This window comes from Buteo buteo, chromosome 11 (assembly GCF_964188355.1).
Source record: "Buteo buteo chromosome 11, bButBut1.hap1.1, whole genome shotgun sequence".
Classification (NCBI taxonomy): Eukaryota; Metazoa; Chordata; class Aves; order Accipitriformes; family Accipitridae; genus Buteo; species Buteo buteo.
In genome coordinates, this window is record NC_134181.1 from 30,796,655 (window position 1) to 30,817,566 (window position 20,912).

Below are 20,912 nucleotides of genomic sequence, written 5' to 3' on the forward strand. Positions count from 1 at the left end.
AGCCTGCAGGATTTTGGATTACAGAGAAAGAATCACATCTTGGGTCACAGCTTTAATTCTGCGCTGGATACATGCTGAAACTTTCCAGTTCACCACAAGGTTGGAGTAGTCCCTACCAGCAAAATTATTTTCCTTTCCCATGTGAAAATAATCCCTCCACCTTTGCAGTTACTCTGTCGTCTCAGCTCAGTTTATCACAGAGCCACCCCTAAGATGTAGCTGCATTTATTTAGGGCTTGCTCTGCTCATTACATCACTCTTTGAACGGAGCGTGCTCTGCGTGTGTGATGTAATGAGCAGAGCAAGCCCTAAAAAAATGCAGCTATAACTTACCCCTTCCTGCTCAGGGGAAGCTGGGGTGCTGACACCCTCCTGCAGACCTGAGTGGATCCAGACTGGAGGGTGCCAGTGTGCTTGGGGGGTCATGAGGTGCTCAAGGAGATTGACAGATGTCAGTTGATCTGACTAAAAAGCTGGGGGACTGCTGCTGTCAGTTGCAGGTTTGAGCCTCACCTGCGTTTTGCACGTGGCCAGAGCAAACATCCTGGTCTGCGCTGCTAGCAGGAATGGTCAGCTTAAAAGCAGGTGGTTCTGTGGATGTCACCCTTATTTCCTTTAAATAAAAACATTTAAGTAAAAACACTTCAACATTTGTAGGACTGCTTGTGTCAATCCTAACATTCAAGAAGAGGTACTTATAGAATACGTCTTAATTGTAAATAATCCTTAAAACTCTTCATTTCACCCCTGAGATATAAGCCTCAAAAGAACAGAAGAAAGCTCCTGATATCACTCGTGGATATTTGCCCTGGGCCATAACTTTGCAGCCTGACAACATGTTCATTAGGGCCGCAGTCTGTGTTTCTGCAGGTGCTGTGCGTACAAAGGCAGGAAATGTTGTGCATTTCCCACTCAGAGCCATGCTGGCCCTGGGAACAGCTTTGCACGGAGGGATCACCAGACCTTTATTCAAAACTTTCCTACCTCTTCCCTACACCTCTTGACAAGGAACAATTCTTATGCCTATTGAGGCTGTATATAATTATAGCCTCAAAAGATTTCTTGCAAAGTCTTCTAACTAAGACATGCTAATTATTAATATTCATTCAAGAGATCTGTATTTTCTTTAAAACTGAAACACAAAAGAATTTCATTAAACACAAATAATGTGAGTGTAGCACGACTGGCCATACAGCTGGTTCTAGCAGTATTTAATGTTGTGCTGTTACAAAAGATTTCAGAATTACCTGTAATCTCTTTCTACCTCCTGGGAGATTATAGCTGTTTGTATAATCTCATTATTTCAATCACATCTTTGTGAATAAAACCAAAGCAAGGTAAGATAACAGTGGTTTGGTTTTTTTTAAACTAGAACTAGAGAATTTGTTTATTATAGTGGATATAATTTTACTTGCTAAGAATGGAAACTGCAGATTTTAATTAAATCTGTCAATTTTAAAAGTACTCTGATTTCTGAGTTAGGAGTCATAAAATAAAAAAATCACATAATATATATCACAGTTTATGGTCCTGAGTAACTTAAGCTTCCATATCCATGTTCTTGGCATTCATTTTATTTAACTATCAACTTCTCTTGCAGTTTTCAGGCTTTTTGCAATTTTTATTTCTACAACAACTAAAACATGCTCCAAAACTAGATCTCTTGAAGGAAGAGAGTCAAAAAATCTTTATAAATGTTAATCCATTTAACTTTGCACTGATTTTTCAAATTGGCGGTCTCCTTAATATGGATCCTGCAAAAAGTAAGAGGCTGTGCACTAATCTGGAAAGCCTTCCCAGAGATACCTGTGGAAAACTGTAGACCTAAGTCAGCTCTTCCTGCGCCTGAAGCTGGGGACACAGGGGAGGGACAGCTGGAAGGGCAGCAGGGGTTGTGTCTGGTAAGGCTTTGCTGGCCAGTGTCCATCTCTGCCTCTAGGAGCAACTCCTACAGAAAAGACATTTTAAAAATCCAGTCTTTGCACATTACATGTCCTGTCTGGATTAAATGTTTATCTTGGAGGAAAAATATAGTTAAGATTCCCTCATTATGAAAAGAGATATAGGAGTAATATACCTTGAGGTTTCATTTTTTTCTGTCTGACTAAAATGTACCCCTAAGGATCTGCACCCATTGCACCCAGTGGAAAATCAAAGACCTTACTGGACTATTATAGGACTGCAAGTTCTTTTAGCAGCTGGATAAAGGATTTAGAGAGGGAATTTTAGGAGCCTGGAAAAGCTCTGGCAGCTTCCCACCGCTCGGCCCCAGATGGCAAGAGGGGCTCTGAGCAGCCGGCACGTGGGGCTTCCCACACTTCGCCTGTCCTGCCCGGCACTAGGAGCAGGTTCTGCAGCTCAGCTGGAGCGCGGGGTAAATTCCTCCGAGCGCACACCCCAGGATGGGGCTCTCACAGCCCTGCCTTGTTTTCTGGAGCCTGGTTTATCTCAGGATAGCCTCCTCTGTTCTTTCTGCATATCTTTCCTCACAGCCTGCTAAACAAACCACATAGGCTCTTTGGTCAACAGCTAATTAACCCAGTCACGTACAGTTGTCATATTCAATTTCAAGGATGCCTCCCTACTCATCACAGCAAACAAAACCTGGGCAGTTGCCTTGTCTGGCTGCATCCCCATCCCTCCCTCTGCTGCCACAGCTTAGATGAGATTTTGATTCAGTTTACTATTCTACAGAGGCAAGAAATGCTGCTGTGCAGGTTTAAGCAGTGAGAGGCTTCTTAAAAGAGGGTTCCTGGCTTCCTTGAAGTAGGTGCCTTAAACACAACTTACCCCAAAAGTTAAAATGTACAGAAAGACTCCAATGCCTTCACGCAACAGCACTGCACTGTCGTACCCGTGTTACCTGGGCCAAGAGCGTTGCACAGGCTCTTCCTTCTTCATCTGCTTTTGGGCATGAAGTTGGTCAGTTGGTCTTCTCTGTCCTGCCCCCAGCAGCAGGCTGGCCGGGAGGAGGCTTGTGAGGGCTCCTTCCCTGTTTCCCAGCATCACTGTATCACTCTGAATTTCTGGAGGAGACAGCTGCTCTAGATTTAAGGCTATAAAAATATGTCTTTCACTTGTGTCAACACATGACGAATGGTGCCTTTCCTCTGAATTTGAATATTTTAACAACATTTTTTTAGGTATCTTGCAAATCTAACCTTCCAGCTTTTGAATGGCTGGCTTTTGCTGCCAGAGATCTTCTAAGGCCTTTGCACAGCAAATCTACAAATTTGAAATCTCTGTTTTGCCTTTGCCTTAATTAATCCCACCTCATCAACCATTCACTGCCAGAAAATGTATCAAAGAAATTGAGTTAATAAATCAAGTTAAGGATCACAGCAAAATTGTGACTGCTTGTTCTTCTGACGTTAAATTTTGTTCGAGCACATGTAGTTATATATGTGCAGTCACATGTGAGCTCCTTTCCTTCACCCTTCAGACTATTTCTGAATGCAGATTCCATTCATTCTTTTCTCTTAAGATAATTGAGGCTGTTTCCTTAGATGTTTTTCCCCTGTCCTAGAAATACCAATTCTTTCCAGCACAGTGCAAACTTGAAAGGACAAAATATAAATGTGGGTAAGTCCCTATTCTAACATCAGGTGACAGTAAGCCATGATAAATAAAATACCTTGCACATGTTTCAACTGGAGATTGGTACTGCTGATTCATTTTGTAATCTGGATTAATTCCTCCGTTAAGGACTTGCAGTGACGCATTAGCTCTAGTATGGCCAAATTTATCTGCTGCCATCTTCCTACTTTGATCTGCCTGTTTTAAAACAGTATCCCTGCAAAGCACTCTACAGTTGTGCAGTAAATAATTCTCAGCTTTCGGTGACTTGGCTAATTAGCAACAGAAGCCTATGTTTGAACAGTCCTGTTGCAGATAGTTAAGTAGAGACAATTAGCTGTAAATCTGTGGCAAAAGACACTCCTGGGGAGAGGATGTCATAAGCATCAGCTTCAAGGACTTCAACATTTCACTTTGCATGAATATGTAAGCACTTGAACATGTCAGCTAACCTAGGGTTCTTACTTTAGGTTGTTTTGATGTAAAACCAACATGGTTTTTATCTTGAGAGAGCTGCTCCCAGCAAAAAGGAGGGAAGAGTTTTAAAGAAACGCTTTCCCACAAGGCTGCCTCTTAAGCCGAAGTCAACCAGTGAAGTTTACATCTCAAACCTTTCACTTCAATCCCTCCTAAATCGTGCTAATAATAATTCTTAAAAACAGAGCAGTGGGGAAGCTCCTTCAGCACTGCACCCACTCTCTGCTCATCCGGCTAAACCCAACACACGCTTGGTCGGAGTCCAAGACCCTCCCACCACTTCCTCTGGCTTTTCTTTTGAATATAGCAGCAATAAAACACACATCTGAGCATCCTACTTCCACAGTATGTTGTTGTCACATTCTTCACCTTTAAAGAATTTCAACATATGTTTCTCTAATTTTTTTTCTCTATTTATTCTACAAAGTTCCCAGAATAAACTTAAATTATTGATTCTGACAGTTTTCGGTTGGTTTGGGCATTTCACTTGGGTGATTCCCCAAGCTTTGTGAGAGCAAACTCAGCTCAGAGCAGCTGTCTCCTTTCATTGCAAAAATGATTGGTTTCAGATGTAGAATACTGAGGTCCTTTGGCTTTATTTAATTAAAAAAAAATCTTACTCTCTAAACTGAAAAAAATTGAGGCGCATCCCATGTCATGGGACCTTGCTCCACAAATGGCATGTTTCCGGGCGTTTTCCTCACACATCCTCCCTTTGCTTAGTTTGCTCTTTGGTATGTCCGAACTGGAAGAAAATGGAGAGCTAAAAGTCCGTTGCAACAAATTGTATTGGCAGCATAATGGGCTAAGTTAAAGCATAATTTACACTGACTGATTTAACAGCTTCCTTTCAGACTTAATAAATGTAAGGTTTAATCAAATGCCAGACAACTGAAGCAACAACCGTATGAACAGCAACAGAACTGAAACCCCATCACTCCCCGGTGGAAGAGGCTTTGCTGGTGCTCCTCAGTGGCAGCGACCAATGTCTGTGAGAGTAAAAAGAAAAAACTATTTAAAAAGAAAAAAAAAAAAGCCAAGAAGGAGATCTGGGGCCAAATTTTGGCTGGAAAGGCCAGAACAAGGGGAATTGCATCAAGGAAAAATCAAGTTCTCCTCCTAGTCCATCGTAACCTGGATTTTGACCCTACTTTTCATAGTGGCCTCAATGTTGTCTCTTGAAATGACTGCCCTTGGGAGAAGAAAGGGGTTTGGTTGGAGCACTTCTGGGTCATCTCGGGTTTATACCTCACACTTTGGCTGAATTACATATTCTACATATCCAACACCCTTTACAAAAATTATCCACACTTCTTATTTATTAAGGGGATTCCTTCTCTTGTAGTGGAATGACATTTTTAAAGTAAAATTTCAGTTCAGTGAGTCAAAAGAACTTTCTGGTAAAGCTGCAAATATCACTGCCTTCTCTTCAAGATGGTCTAGTTTTGCCTTTTTTGTGAGAAGAGTACACTTACATTTACCCACTCTGTACTCTCGTAGTACAAAAAGGTACAGAATGATAATAATGAGTGACAAAATAATAAAATATAATTCAGATATTTGTACCTGGACTAAGAAAACTGTAGATGGGAATCATGCATGGCCTCTTCCTAGATAAATGGCTCTGCGAAGCCACCTTGGTGGGGCCAGGAGGGTCTGCAAGAGCAGCCAGTGCTGATAACCCACTCTGGGATCACGGAGGTAAAATAACAAACACATGGAGACCTGGAGCAGAAGGATTTAAAATAAGCGACCCAGAAATGGAGACATCACCAAGTGTTTCCTTCCATCTCATCCAGATACAGAGGCTTTTGCAGAGGCAGCTGCGGGGCAGTTCTTGGTCCCAATTTGTGAATTTTAACTTGTTGCCAAATTATTTTAATCCTTTTGAAGTCTTTATTGCATCTAAAATGGTTTCAAATATATATTGAGTTTCTAATGTGTATATAACTTGTGCTTAGCAAAAGCTGTGGTTAGGTGATACATAGTTTGGACTTGCAGTTCAAAAACCTCAGACAACCTGTGGTGTTTAAAAATAAACAAGTGAAACTGTCTGAGTTAGCTAATTATTTTTAATTGACAAATTCTCAGTTAAGTGTGGTACGATATAGGGGCTGAAATATTCAAAATAATTAATACTTTTCCAGAAGGGGCTATTTCTGGTTGTAATTTAAGGCTGTAGGTTTTGGGCTGCAGTAAGCATTTTTTCTTCTCCCTCCTGGGTTTCTCTCATTTCCTCCACAAACCCCGTCCCCCACTCTAGCCCCATACAACTGGCCATGGGAAAACACAGGAACGATTGTCTTCGGTAATTCGTAGGCTCTGCCCCAAACCAGAATGCATTTACATGAACGAGTGTGAATACATCCTTCCTGAACATCTTCATCTCATTTTTAATAACAGGAAATATTTTCTCTTGTATAAGTATTTCCTAACTTGGTCGACTTCCATAGTTCTCTGTCTGGTTTTCCTGCTTAAGGGAGACTCTGTAAGTTCCACCTCTCCTACATCCCTGGATTTAGGGACATGCAGAGCCACCCACCTGGGTCAGCACATCCCCTGCAGCCAGAGAGGTGCTGGGACCTGCTCACCGGCGGCTGCCATCATCCCAATTCATCTAATTCAGTACCAGAAATTCCGTGTTTGTATTTTCCTGTAGTACAGATCTCTCTCCACCATTTCCATGCCAGCTTGCAGGTTGGGTGTGGAGCAGCTCTTCCGTCCCGGCGGTTCATTTTCCTTCTCCCTCTGATTCTCGGGTAGCGCCGTTGTCTCCTCCCACTCCATGAGTCTCACGCGTGGCATGGGAAATGGAATATTCACCTTCAGTCACACTCACACTTGGAATAAATCCAGGGAGGAGGTGTTTTTCTTCCCCTGCCCATACTGACCGCAGCAGAGGCAGTTCTGGGTGAAACAGCTTTACTGTTTCACTCTTTGCTATATTCCCTGATACTCACTGTTACTCACCATCAAACCTGAAAGATCCTTCCCTGCTTGGAGTCAAAAATTGGACATTTACCCCGGTAGTCACCACCCCCTCATGCACACCCTCTGTCTACCCGAGCATGGATGCAGCATTTAAGCCACCTTCAATGCTACGAACATGGAAGATGGCAAACGAACACCCATCAGGGAAGACCGAGCTGTATCTCACCTCTGCAGAGGCAGGTGCTTTTTTTCAACCCAAGGTTCCTCACCTACCTCAAAATGTTTACCACCCAGCCTGCAGTGCTGTGCACAAAAAATGTGCTTAAAGGATGAGAATAAACAAATGCTTTTGGCTCATGGGAGTAAGACGAGAACTTTGGTTTTGTGCTTGAAATGTGCACAGTTAAGTACCCGTTAGAGAAGATTATCACAGACACCCACAGGAACATAATGGCAATCCCTGCTCATCGTGCCTGCAGAAGAAACATAATGGGTGAGGGAATTAGTTTAGGATTATTCAGATTTCTCTTTTAAGACCTCTGACGTGCATTTTCAGGGGTTTCTCCTTTTTCTTCTGATATTTGCAAGGCTGATTTATTTGTCACCCATCAGTACCATAATCAGTGCTTTCATTTCCAGCCTTCTGCTGCTGCGCATATAAAAAAAAAACAACCAGAGGTGAAACACTCATTGCTTATCAGCATTTTATATTCTGTTGGATAATCCTTAACTCAAAGACACGCAGCTTCACAGAGCAGCGTGCGCTCGGCAGCTCCACGGAAGAGCTCCATCCCTCGTGCTCACCGTGGAGCGCGCAGGGCGAGCCCCCGTGTCCCACCAGCATCCCTCTTGCCCGCAGCCGCTCGGTCCTCCGGCTCTCCGGCAGCTCTCCCATAACCCTTCGCGCAGGAGTTTGGCAGAGTTGCTATGACGACCCTGCCCATGCAGCCAGCACCGATCGATCGCAGGTTGGTGTCCATGGGGTGGCATTTGGGGTGGGGGACGGCAGGAGAGCGTGGGCCAAACGCGAGGGTGCTTTGCAAACCGAGCATGTGGGCTTTCCCCATCGTCCGCTCCCATCGCTGCTCTGGCACCCTGCTCTTTCTTGCTGGGGAGGAGCAGCAAAAGGTGCCCTGAGCACCCCGCTCAGAGACACTGCCGTGAGGGCGAGGAGGGGCTGGGGATGGTTCGGCTGCACCGGAGGGTGCCGGCAAGGGGACCCTGGTGCGGGGCAGTGCCATGGTGCCGGGGTCGATGCAAGGGGTGAACTCACCCAGGGCATTCTCGGGGCTGGGTGACGGTCAGGCAGGGTGCTGCTGTGCCGGCAGAGCTGGTGCGGAGATTACACAACGGGATGTGGTGAGGTGGCAGGCTGGGTGCTGCCGGGGACAGCCAGCAGCCCCTTCTTTGCAGTCAGTTGAATTTTCCACCTTACTCTTTATGAAGTTAATCTGTACAGCTGGAAAAAAGTATAGTTGTAGCTAAACTGCATTGCTCTGACGTCCTGTGAAGGGCCAGGGGGGGAAAACTGTACAAACTAAAGCTGAATTTTGCCAGAAACCTGACAAAACTCTGAGGCGCATAGAGCAGTGTCTAGAGAAGGACGCGGAACTCTGTAAGATCCTCATCCCCAAACGCAGCAGCAGCAGCAGAGACGCATGGGAGCAGCAGCCTCTAGCCGTCAGCGCCAAGACCTGCAGTCGCTGTTGGGAGGCTGCAGCCAGAGCAGCTCTGCAGCACCCGCCTCTTGCTGCCAGCCCCTTCCCACCCTTGTAGCAGGTGGCTAAAAACATCCAGGGCAATAAATACCGACTACGTTATCACTTACGCAAAGCTGGCATCACTGTCTTAAATTTGCAAGGGGATTCAGCAAATGAAGGTGGCTTCAGCCAGCCAGCGTTACCCTGGGTGCTCCGCACGGGCTGTGCCTCGGAGGGGACCGCGAGCAGACAGCGGGGTGCTGGGGTTTTCCCTGCAGCTGGGAATCCTCCCTGGGATTTTTAAATCCTAAGCTTTGAGCTAAAGAAGTGGTCAGACATGGTAATGGGACGGTGATGCTCCCATCTGGTGGGGGCAGCAGGGAGACATCTCTTCTTGGCCATGAGCTGCTCAGAGGTCGCAGCTCGTGTTGGGGTGGATGCACATAGCTGTAGCTTGGCTCTTCTGCTCCCCCAGCAAGGGGAGGACAGACACGAGCCGGTAACATGTGGCTTCGTGTCCTGCAAACCCCCAGCCCTTGGCAAATATTGGTGAGATCCCCCTCTCCGGGGGCTGCAGCCTTCAATGACGAGGGAGGAACTTAGCAGCTGTGCTGTATCCCATGTTTGCATTGCAGAAAAACCATCCTCTGCGGCGGGCTGCGACCCCGTCATACTGAGAGACAGATCCTGCCCTCGATGTCCTCAAACCAAGATGCTCCCAGGTGAGTGGCATGGCCAGGGGACTCCAGCTGCCAAGTCCTCCTCTGCCCTCACAGACAACCCCATCCCCAAAACATCTGCTTCAAGGGTTGGCAATGTGGTCGTCTTCGCCTTCCCACCCCTCCTTGAGGTCGGTGGAGGAGGTACCTGTGTTCAACAGCTGAAGGGGGACTGACCAGCCAAGAACTCGCTTTCCAGCCCCTCTGCTCCCACTGCAGCCTGGCAGGAACCCTCGTCCCCTCCCTGGATCCGAGCTCACAATGCAGTGCCCGGGCAGGTCCCCCAGCCCTGCCTGCGCACCCCTGGCCCTGCCTGTGCCCCCCTGGCCCTGCCTGCGCTCCTCCAGCCCTGCCTGCATTCCCCAGAGCCCCACGGTAAGGAGCCATGTGGGACACGCACTACACGACACAGCTGTATTTTGGGAAGGAAGGCTCATCCTGGAGACAGAAGTACTCTTTTTTTAGCAATGATATCCCCCCAAATAGCTGTTGAATGACCATTTCCTACAGCTATGTGGAGAACTGAGGATGAACGCTAACTATATTGTCTTAGTTGTAATTTCTAGCTTTTATTCCCTAGCAAGGACCCGAAGCACCTTCCTTTCCCCTCTCCTCCCAAGCTCCATGCTTTCCTCCACACTGGGCTTTCTGGCATCCAGAACACAGCAGGAATAGGAGCTCTGCTCTGCCAAGAAGGGAGAGGGGCAGCAAAATCTCTCGACATGTCTCAGTCCAGCAGATCAGGACAGAAGGGGGAGCCCAGGAGACAATATCAGAGAGCATCCCACCCCACCGGGCTCCAGCCAAGCTCTGGATGTTGAAGGCATTCGTAGACACTTGCTTTTTGTTTCCATAGCCACCTTTTGGCTTTTCTTTATGGTTTATAGGAGACTACTCTCACCTCTGAGTCCGTGCTGGCATTCCCACTGTGCCGAACCACGAGTCGTTCCATCGGCAATGCCCAGAAATCACCACCACGCCATACTCTGCTGCTGTCCTCTCTGTATCAATGGGCCAAACCAGTTTCTTCTCCCGTCTCTTCCCCCACGCTGATCCCTTCCCTCCAGACCTCTGACACCTGAATCACCATCACCCCCCAGTGCCCATCACCTCCTGCCTGCTGTTCATGCTTTAAAACCCACGTCACTTCGGAAGCCACCTCCTTGGTGGCTTGTTTGACTGATGAGCGGTTGTCCTGCCCTGGGCAAGTCTGCAACCCTCTTTCCTGGTAGATGGAAACATTGTGGTTTCGACGCCTTTTAACAAGACACCTGCAGGACTGGTATTTTTAGCAGTAAAGGAGCCTGAGCTACGTTACTGCTGGAGATATGAAGTGTCCCAGCTCCTGGTGCACCCCAGGGACACCGGCCAACTCTCTGACCTGCTCCACCTTGTGAATGTCTTCCAATGTCCTGAGATATTTCCTAGCAAACAAATAATTTTCTAATTTGCTTAAATGACTGCTCCTGCCTTGCCAGGAGCCTGGCAGGGTTTTGGTTGTACGGAGAAGGGGCTGCCTTTCCCTGTGCTCCTCAAGACCTCTGGCAGGCGCAGAGACCAATGCCCACCACAGACCTGACCTGCTGAGACTTATTTAACGCTTCCTAACAGCCCAGGCTATGCTGTGAGCCTATTTTCAGGTAGTGCTGGTTTGTACTTCAGTATTTTTAGATACCTTCTGTTTGTTGTATCTCTATTTTACCCCTCCAAAGCCAGACATCAATGACTGACTCGAGTGCCTATTAAAGCATAGCTCACAAATAAACTGCTCTGCCAGTACCTGCCTTAGTAATTTCTCTCTCATTTATTGCTGACAATCATTTGTTTTCTTCTCCAGCCATGAACAACATGCCCATTGTAAAATACCCCAGGGCTACAGAGCCTCTCTGGCATGAATGGGACAGGAAAGCACAGAAATGTGGATTAAGACACACGGTCTATGCTGTAAATGGGGATCAGTATACCGGTGAATGGCTGGACAACTTGAAGCATGGTAAGATACACCATTTTGAGAAAAAGTACCAATTTAGATGTCTTTACAAAAGTTCCTAGGGGCAGGGAGTGGTCAGCGGTTGTATATGCTCCTGGAAGACCATTCATTCATGTATGACTATAGATATATCTATGTTATGCAAAAATGTACTCAGAAATATTCCTGATAGGTAACTTGAAGAGCTTTTGCATGCACTCAGGGGCAATTATCTGATCTATCTAGACAATAGATGTTAAAAAATCCTCTGCAAACACAGCAAACTGCAGTCAGCTCCACGCACCGGGACGTGCCCTGGCTGCACAGTCCCTGGAGCTCTCTCAGCTCCTGACTTGGCTTCAGGAATATTCATTTATCCTCAAGCTGTGGCAGGTGCTGCAGAAGATAGAGCAGAATAAGAAGACCCTGACCGAGCCCTCAGCAGCCAGAGCAGGACAGGCTTGTTTACAAGCAGTAAACCAGGGTTTGGAAAGATTTAAGTGCATTCAGCAAAGGCCACACAGGAAGCCCCTGATCAAGATTAACGATGGTTCCGATTCAGGAAGCTAAACTGAATCCCAGGCATAAACCTGCCTCGGTGCAGGGAGCACCGCCTCGCCTGGGATGGAGCTGTAGGAAGGCAGCCCCCTAAACCCTTCTCTTAACAACTGCAATGGTCATTCCTCTTCTTCGTTAAACAGGTAAAGGCACCCAGGTATGGAAATGCACCGGAGCTATTTATAGCGGTGACTGGAAGTTTGGGAAGAGGGATGGTTATGGCTCATACAGCATTCCTGACCCTGTAACCAAGGAATACAAGAAGGTGTACACAGGCTGGTGGAAAAATGACCGAAAAAGCGTAAGTGAGATTTCCTGCGCATGCCGGTGGTGAGGTGTGCCCCTCATGGGCACATGGGGAAGTGTTGGGTGCACACATGCAAAAAGATCACTTAAAATGCTGACTTTTCAAATACTGAGGCTGAACTGAAGGGGTATGGGGAAATGAATGTGTGGAACAAGACGATGAAAGCAAGAGCAAAAGCTCTGGTGTTTAAGCCCTCTCCCCCTGCCCTCCCCAACCTTGCTGCTCCTGCTGTTACTCACTTCTCCACGTCAGATGCTGTAGGAGCTGCACTGTGTCCCACAGCCGGCAACAGGGAAGGAGCAGCAGGACTCCAGGCAGAAGCTACAGGAACAGATTTTCCTCTAGGCTTGGGCTCTCTTTAAAACTTAATTTGAACCTGCAGAAAGCCCAGGAAGCTTCAGAAGTAATAACCCATCATTCATAAAAAGCCAAGCGTGGCCAAGAGTGCCCTGTCACCTGCCATCTCCTCGCTGGAGTGGGACTCATGCCACCCATCCACTGGTGACTGGGCTACAGCCCCGACCTCCCACCAGCTGCTGCAGAGCAGCTATCGCTGCTCAGACTCACCTGCAGCTTGGCCAAGCAGGACAAGAGGTTTCATGTCCTGTGTGTTAATCCTCCCTACCCATCCCTTTCATTCCTCTCATCCTTGAAGCAGTCAGAGGAACCTTTATCATAAGCAGTGCAGGAAAATGTACCTTCTTCTGGGAGTTTTACAGCATATGAGACAAGTAACGTGAGTTCTTTTGGAAATTAAACCTGTCACATAAATCACTGGTTTTTCTAAAAGGAACAAAATGAGGAAGTCATCTGGTGAATATGACTGCAATCTTATGTGCAAAATCCTTGTCGGAAAGTTTTCTGATCTGTCAATGGAAACCTTGTGTTCATCTTTGTGTCTGCTCTTAAATTAAATTAATTTCCTCTTACGCTTCTAATAGGCATGCGGCTCTATGGCTCCAGTCTCTTGGAGGGAGCTTCCCCTCCCGTTCTTTGAGGATATATTTTGCATGATTGGACTTTGGTGAAAGATTTATAATGACATCCAAATATAACTAGGGTTGCTTTTTCTCCTACAGAAGTCTCCCCTTTACATCCATGCAGTTTAATAAAATTAATGCTCAGAAAAATCAGTTATTTCCAGAACTGATTTCATTTTTTTTTCAGAGATAAATTAACGCCTTATTCCTATGGGAAAACTGATTAGTAATATGTAAATATTTCTTACTGCTATCACTCCCCGGAATAGGGGGTACCTCTGGATTTCTCTTAATGGCAAACACCCACATAACCCCAACACCTCCTGGGATCCCCGGCTTGCACACACACAGTGGTCTTAATTCAGAAGTTCACCAACCAAACCTGCCAGCAGCATCAAGCCTGAGGAAAGAAAGCAAAGAGTGGAGACGGTTCAACGTCAGAGTCTCACCTGCCCTGCTGGTGTGACGCCTGCTACCCCGGGGAGCCTGGCCCAGTGCCTGGCTGTGGGGAGAATCGGGTGGCATTGCAGCCTGCCGGTCTCGCTGCAGGTAGCCTTCAGGGCTGCCTTTAGTTTCTTCTAAAGGAGGAAGGAAGCGAGAAAAGGGGCTGTACAGGACATTAGCTCTTTGGCGGTATGGATGGAGAAGGCGGCAAAACTGTTTCCATGGTTAGCATCACTTAGAGATCTTTGGTCTGCCCAAGGGGCAAGGGAAGGAGTTGCCCAGCCTGGGACACGCTGGGCTGTAGGAAGCATCGTCAGGGTTGAAAGGCATAAAATCCCCACACTGAGAGACAGGTCTTGTTTATGCTGCCTATTCCTAGGCAGTTTTATATTCTAGTAAAACCTGCTTTTAGCTAAATATTAGCGGCAGTCATGCCAATAATAACATACTGAGATATAAACCTGAGGTTTTGTCATGGGAACAAAATCATTTGCCAAAAAAAATCCCGTACCACCACCTCTTGTTTCCTCCAACACAAGAATGGCCACTGAGCTGGGCTGCCAGCGGCCACGTATAAGAGTAATAAGCAAAGGAATAGTGTCTCAAGAAAGTAACACCCCAAAATTGAACATTGATGCCTTTCAATACAGAGGCTCCTAACCGGCCATCTCTGTGCTGCTCTCCAGGGCTATGGGGTGACATTTTACGCCAGCAGGAAGCGCTACGAGGGCGAGTGGAGCGGTGGGCTGCGGAGCGGCTGGGGACGGATGTACTACCCAGATGGCTCCATCTACGAGGGGCAGTGGCTGGAGAACAAGCCCAACGGGCAGGGGATGCTGCGGCTGCGTAAGTACCGGTCACCCTCGCCCAATGTGCCTGCCTGCCCCCTTCAAGGTATTTGGTGTTGTGCTGCTTTCCAGACGCCTCTGCTGTCCGGATTTCTGGATGCTACCTCGCATCTCCCGCACAGCCTTGCGGCAGGGTTGCGGCTGCTCCCCTGCGTCATCCCTCCCCTCCTGATTTGGTGTTGGAGGAAACACAGGCTGTGCAAGGGCCGGCGTTGCGCTGCTCAAGCCCACACGCAGGACAGCTTATTTTTGCTGTGATTTACATTTAAATGACTGAGATGGTTAGGGTTAGAGATAATATACTGTTGGGTCAGAGAAGAGCAAATCTCTCTTTTCAAGCCAGGCACTTTGCCAGACATACTTTCTAACTGCTGCATACCAAAGAGGAGTCCACTTTCCAGCACAGGGAAAAAAAAAAAAAAAAAAAAAAAAAAAGAGAAGTTTTCATTTTGAGTTCACTCCAATCCCTCTCTTACTTCCGACACTGGCTCACGTTGAGTGAACACAGGGGTTTCATTAGTACACAATCCCATCCCAGAAATAACACCGAGCACATCATGAATTGGGAATGTTGGGGGCAATCTCAGCATAAAAATAGAAATTTGGAAATTTTTTTTCCCTTATTTTGCTTGGAGTTTAACACATTTTTCCCCAAAGCCAAGAATCCCAATCCTTTGCAATACAAGGCCCTGCATTCCAGGAACATTTGAAGAAATATCATCTCCATATTATTATTCATCTCTTCTATATTTTTTTCTTGGAAATGATCTCAAGGCTAGAAATTAGCTAAGCAAAGCAGCAGGGAGGAACGAGCACGACCTTCACTGCACATCACATGCACGACTGCGCTCTCTCTGCTGACTGTAAAGTCACTTTGGACAGATGGCTCATCCAGATGAAATCAGCACCCGCTTCCAGGGGTAACTCCTTCCACTGATCTGCTTCACTCCCGTCAAAGTCACCCTTGGTGTTATAAACTGATGGCCCCTGTGGGCCGAGACGCGGCCGACGCACCATTTCAGAGCCCAGTTGCCTCCAGCATAGCCTGCAACCGATTGTGAGCTGGATTCCTTTTGGTTAAAATTAGCCAGAGCAATTATTTCATACCCACAAGCTTAACGTATTCAGCTCAGCCACTGGAAGTGTGCCCACATGCCAGCAGCTTTGCGATGGTGAAAGAAAAGGAGTTCTTCAGCGGAGGTCACGATGAGCTGCGGCTCAAGATTAAATTGCTTGTAGTGGCAGTACGCCCGGTGAGGGTGAGCTCGGCTGGGAGCACCGCGCCGATTTGCCGCCTCTGCTACAGCCCGTTGCCGAATGGCTTTTAAACCAGTGCGTTGCACGTCTGCAGGGATCTGGCTGCGAGCAACGCAGCCTCTCAGATGCTGCGGGAGGAGAGCGGATGGGAGCAGCCGGGCGCCGCCGTGCAGCCAGGGCATTCGATGGCTCCTCCATCACAGCCGGGTCTGTGATTTTGGTGGTTTCTGAGTTGTCAGTGGCTGAAGAGCAGAAGCTGAGCTGCTCCCACCAGTGGGCAGAGCAGGTCAGCATTGCAGATAAGCACACCACCAGATGCAAGCTGAAGATAACCACAGACAAGGCTCCAACCTGTAAACTAGACCCTGCCTGTAGAGCCCAGCAGCCACGCTCCCCAGAAGCATTTTTGTTTTTTCTTTATTGCCTTACAGCATTCTGGCAATCCCCAGCTCTCTCTGCAGCACTCTGCAGGGTACCCTGGTACTTCAGCCATCTCCTGCCATGAAGAATGGCAGAGTTCAACTGAGAACTAAAGATATTACCACTAAGTAACTTGGTCAGAAATCCCCATGGTTTTTTGGCTTAGAAACACTGTATGTAGGAAAAGAGGACAGCAGAGGATTCCCCCAGTGAGAGCAGGGTGGCCTGGATGTATCCCAGCCCCAACATCACTGGGGGTATGATACCCCTTCTGAACCAATGTCCCTGGACAAGGCTGCTCTCTTCCCCTTGCAGCTCTGCTTTCCCCGTTGGTGATGGATGGATGGATTCCTGGAGAGCAGCAGAGCGCCCAAAAAAACCTCTCTCAACTTGCAGAAAAACACCAAGAGATGCAGTACAGCTGGAAAAACAGTCTGTAACTGATTGCCTGAAACATTCAGACACTCACAGAAATTCTTGCCCTGTAATTCATTGAGGAAAAACATAACTACAAGTATTATCTGAAATCAATATTATTTTGACTGGACAACAATCAGACAGTGCGGCTGTTCCTTGCCCAGACAAACAAACCTCTTCAAGCCAGAGATTCTGTGTGATTTGTTGCAGTGACAAATCCAACACGTGTCCTATAATTTTTCATGTTGTGAAGAGTGACTCACCAACTAGTCCCTCACCCCAAGCTCACTCGCTCCACATATCAGCTAAAAATTAATGTCACCATGAGAAGAACAAAGCAGGTGAATGCAGTTCTTGTTCCAAGTGGGCAAGCGTGGGCTCCTTCCACAGCCTTTTCTCCCTCTGCGGCACAGCAAACGGAGCACTGCAAAAGCAAAATGACACACCGTGCTGCAGTCCCTGTGAAATTAATAAGAGGAGCCAAAGAAATTATTTCCTCTTCTGTCCATTCGCTGTGTTGATCAGTTTCATTTGTAGCCCCTTAACGAAACAGTGCAAATTTCATGATCTGTTCATGTATTTAATTGCAGCAAATGAAAATCGGTATGAAGGAGGTTGGAAAGGTGGAAAGAAGCATGGCCCAGGGAAATTTTTCTACTTGGATAAGGGACAGTTGTTTGAAGGTATCTGGGCAGCAGATATACCAAAATGTGGAATTCTGATTGACTTTGGCAGAGATGAAGCTCCTTTCCCTACTCAGTATCCAATCCCAAAGGTAATTGCTTGGAAATTTGGGGTTTGCTAGTGATGTTTGCATTCATCAGTGCTCGGGGAAGCTCTCCAGGTAGCATTTCCCTCTTCAGGCGATTACTCCCATGGGGTTCCCAGCTCACAGGGTGTGTGCTCAGAGTCTTTTGGCCAGCAGTGTCCTCAACAGCCCCATAGGGACCAAAGGCCCATCCAGCCACTGCTGGAACCTCTTAATTGCCTACATCTGAAAAAATGCAGTTCTCATGCACCAAAACTGCTTAGAGACCTGAAGCAGCACAAAGGAAATGGGGACAATAGAGGCAGAGACAATAGTGGGATTTGCGTCAAAATAAAATGATTTCTCCAAGCCAAACTGCTGAAGCTGACTAGAACTTACTGAAACCCAAGCAGCTGCAGAGCTAAGATCCGCTATTTCCTTTACCTGGGCACTGTCCAGGGGCTCGTTCGTGTCCAGCAGGATAGAGGGACACGCATATAGCAGATAGGTGTCCGAGAGCCGACATCCTCCACTCACCTTTTCCCTTAAGGTCAACACAGGCTGTGGAGGAAGAGCCAGTCCCTGTCCCCCTCCCAAAGACTCGGCAAGATGCACGAAGGGGCACACAGACACCCTGGGCTGTCAGCCTGGCAGCTGCCGTGTCCTTGCACATCACTTTGACACAGGAGCCAGAGAACAGGAGAGCCTATCCCCCTCTCCGTGTCCTCAGAGGAGGGCAGGGAACAGGGACCAGTAGGGAAGAGACGTGGCTCCAAGTGAAACAGCTGGCCAAAAGAGTCTCAGCTCAAATTCCCATGGTCTGCACACGTGAAACACAAAGACATTGCACTTCCAAGGGATGGTGACTGCAGGGTACGGGTGGGGAAGCTCCTCTTTGCTTAGAGCCTAGCAGAACCTCACCAGATAACCACAGCACAATGCTTTACTCCTGGAACGCAGGGAACAGCACGGCCCTGTGGCAGGTAAAGCTACCTACCTTCCTCCTCTGCTCCAGGGACAAGGTTGTTGCAAATGACACTGAGCACACACAGCCTACCAAAGCAAACAGCTGTTACATCTTTGCTTCCCTTATTTTTTTCAAATCCGGTTTCTGTAGCAAGGGCTCTTTGAGCGCAGCCATTTTTGACAAGCCAGTTAATCCTGTAAGTACTAGGCACCCACGGCAGTGCAGAATAATAAACACCAAATACTCGGCAGGGAAAAACAATCTCTATTTTGCAAAAAGCATGAAAGGAGCAGTACTTCTGAAGCTAAAAATATTTACCTTACAAGGTTTGTCAAAGGTCACCTGAGAACAGCCTCCTCAACAACCCAGCCCAACAGCCTGGGATGAACTGCCACTTCACTAAGCAGGATGTTCAAGCCTGGCTGTTTATTTAACTCCCTGAAGGCCAAGTTATGACCCAATTTTCTTCTGCTCTACGGGCAAAAAGAAAGCACCAACTTTCACTGACATTATTGTGCTTTCCATCGGAAGAGATTTATTGATCTCAGAATATGAGGGAAAGAACAGATAAAAGGAGAAAAATTGACTTCAGATTTTCATAAACCTTCTGTCAAATTACTGCTGCAAGCAGCTGTTAAGAGAAAAGTAGATGACAGGTGAGCATTAGAAATTGCCAAAGCCAGGCAACTAAATAGTCAGCTTTTGCCTGGCAAGAGGCTAACAGTGAGGATCCAAGCTTCTGCATGGGAGAAGCATCACTGTGTGTCTTCATTAACAGTTAAAAGGAACAAACGGTGGGGATGCGCAGGACAGAAAATGTCTGAAAACTAGAGAGCAACTGTCATAAGCTTTGAAGGAATCCAGTATGTAGATGAAGGGGTTGCATCAAGGCAGAATTTGAACATACCTGCAGAGATGGGGAAAGACACAACACGGTGGACTTAGGATATTTGCTGTTACAATTATTGAAGCCAAGGCTTCAGAAAGCGTAACAAAAGAAATGAGAAAAAGACTGGACGTCTTCTGCCTGGAAGAACACACACATGAACCCCCCAGAAAGCATCAGGACATAAAGCAGGTCAGAGATGACAAGTTCCTGGCAGGGCTTTGGCTCTTCCTGCTCAAGAATCTGCGTCCAGTTGCAGGCAGGTTACATGACTCCAGACTCCTGCTTTCATGTGACCTTTAACGCTCACTTGGGTGACTGCAATTACTCACCTTTTAAAACTATAGGTGAGACTCAACAGGCTACAAATCAAAGCCAGTTTTGTCTAAGAATGTGTTTTGTTAAAGGGGAATCAGTCCACTCCACACAGAGCTATTTCAAGGAGATGAAGCAATGTTCAATATGCTAATAAAATTAGGAAAGTGTAGCAATGTTTCTAAAACAGTAATTGAAAGGCTGCAATACAAACTAAAGTCCTGATACCTGAGAGCTTCTCTGTTAATGCTCGAGTAATCAAGATCTATAAAACCTTAAGCTTCTTCAATTACACTGCATAACTGATTTGTATTCTTTTTATTTAGATTGAACTAGCTGATCCAGATGGTGTTTTAGCAGAGGCCCAGGCGATGTTTGATGACAGCCAAAATTAATAACCGGATGCTGACGAAAAAAAAAAGATGCAAGATAACATGATCCTGGGTTACTTATTGAGTCTCAAATCCACAGTGGTGTATTGTGTCATGGTCTGCCTCACTTTTCCATCAAGGCTGCCCATGTACGCTTCACTCTGCAGGTGGCTTTGCTCAGAAGCCTCCTTCCACCCCTCCCCTTATTTTGGAAAAGAAAGGGAAAAAAAAAGGCAGCGGGGGGAGGGAGAAGAGAGAAAAACCACAAGCAGCAAAACACTGCAAGCCAGAGTGAGCCTTTGCCCAGCTCCTCTGACTTATTCCTCCTGTAAAGAAATCACACTCCTGTTGGTTTCAAGGTCTTTCACGTTGCCATAGAGAAGAAGCAGGGTTTCTATTACATGCTATAAAAGTAAAGCCCTAGAAAAGTACAGCCAAATAATTGCCCCCTTCCACCCACCCCCAAATTTAGTCCAATACATACCTGTGACCCAAGATGGCTGTTGAAGTTATAGCAGATCATGTTTCAATTTTTGTATTAATACTTTACTTGCCCTCTCCATGCATTTTCCATAACGTGACGCTGGTTCTCCTCCCTAACCCGCGACAATGCAGAGCACCAGACCTCACCCCAGCTCTGCTCCTCGGCCAGCCCACGTGCTGGACTCCCAGCACTCAATGGCACTGTGTGTTTCTACCCAATGCCATGGACCATGCGCCAAACACGCAGAGCTACGGCAGTTCTGATCTGCGAGGTGCTGCTGAACATCACCCATAAGACCGAAGGAAGGTGACACTGCAGCTGGCTGGTGAAAAACAAACTGTGAGCAAGTGGGTTGTTAGTTCACCTGATTAATACCGTGCTTCCAAGCCATCACCTCTTGTTTATACAGTTCATTCAATCCCTTGACTCTTCATGTTTTCTAGGCTGAAAGATAACCTACTTTTCTATTTAAGCACTTGGAGAGAATAACAAAACAACATGCTTAGTCCCAAGATTTAAGGAGTGCTGACAGGAGGGA

At 46.9% G+C, this 20,912-nt stretch overlaps 1 protein-coding gene across 1 annotated transcript; it reads left to right on the forward strand.

The window, feature by feature from the left end:
- The first annotated feature begins 11,242 nt into the window (after positions 1 to 11,242).
- Positions 11,243 to 20,016, forward strand: MORN3 (MORN repeat containing 3). Its single transcript, XM_075039609.1, has 5 exons — positions 11,243 to 11,396; positions 12,074 to 12,231; positions 14,348 to 14,507; positions 17,194 to 17,378; positions 19,846 to 20,016. Exons 1-5 carry the CDS (start codon positions 11,243 to 11,245, stop codon positions 19,912 to 19,914), a joined length of 726 nt encoding a protein of 241 aa, XP_074895710.1. The 3' UTR covers positions 19,915 to 20,016.
- Positions 20,017 to 20,912: the final 896 nt, after the last annotated feature.

Excerpts from the sequence above, each read along its gene's own strand:
- MORN3 (XM_075039609.1), top strand. The coding sequence starts at position 11,243 with ATGAACAACATGCCCATTGTAAAATACCCCAGGGCTACAGAGCCTCTC. Across the intron at positions 11,397-12,073 it reads GCTGGACAACTTGAAGCATG|GTAAAGGCACCCAGGTATGG; the intron begins GTAAGATACACC and ends TTCGTTAAACAG. Across the intron at positions 14,508-17,193 it reads GCAGGGGATGCTGCGGCTGC|CAAATGAAAATCGGTATGAA; the intron begins GTAAGTACCGGT and ends ATTTAATTGCAG.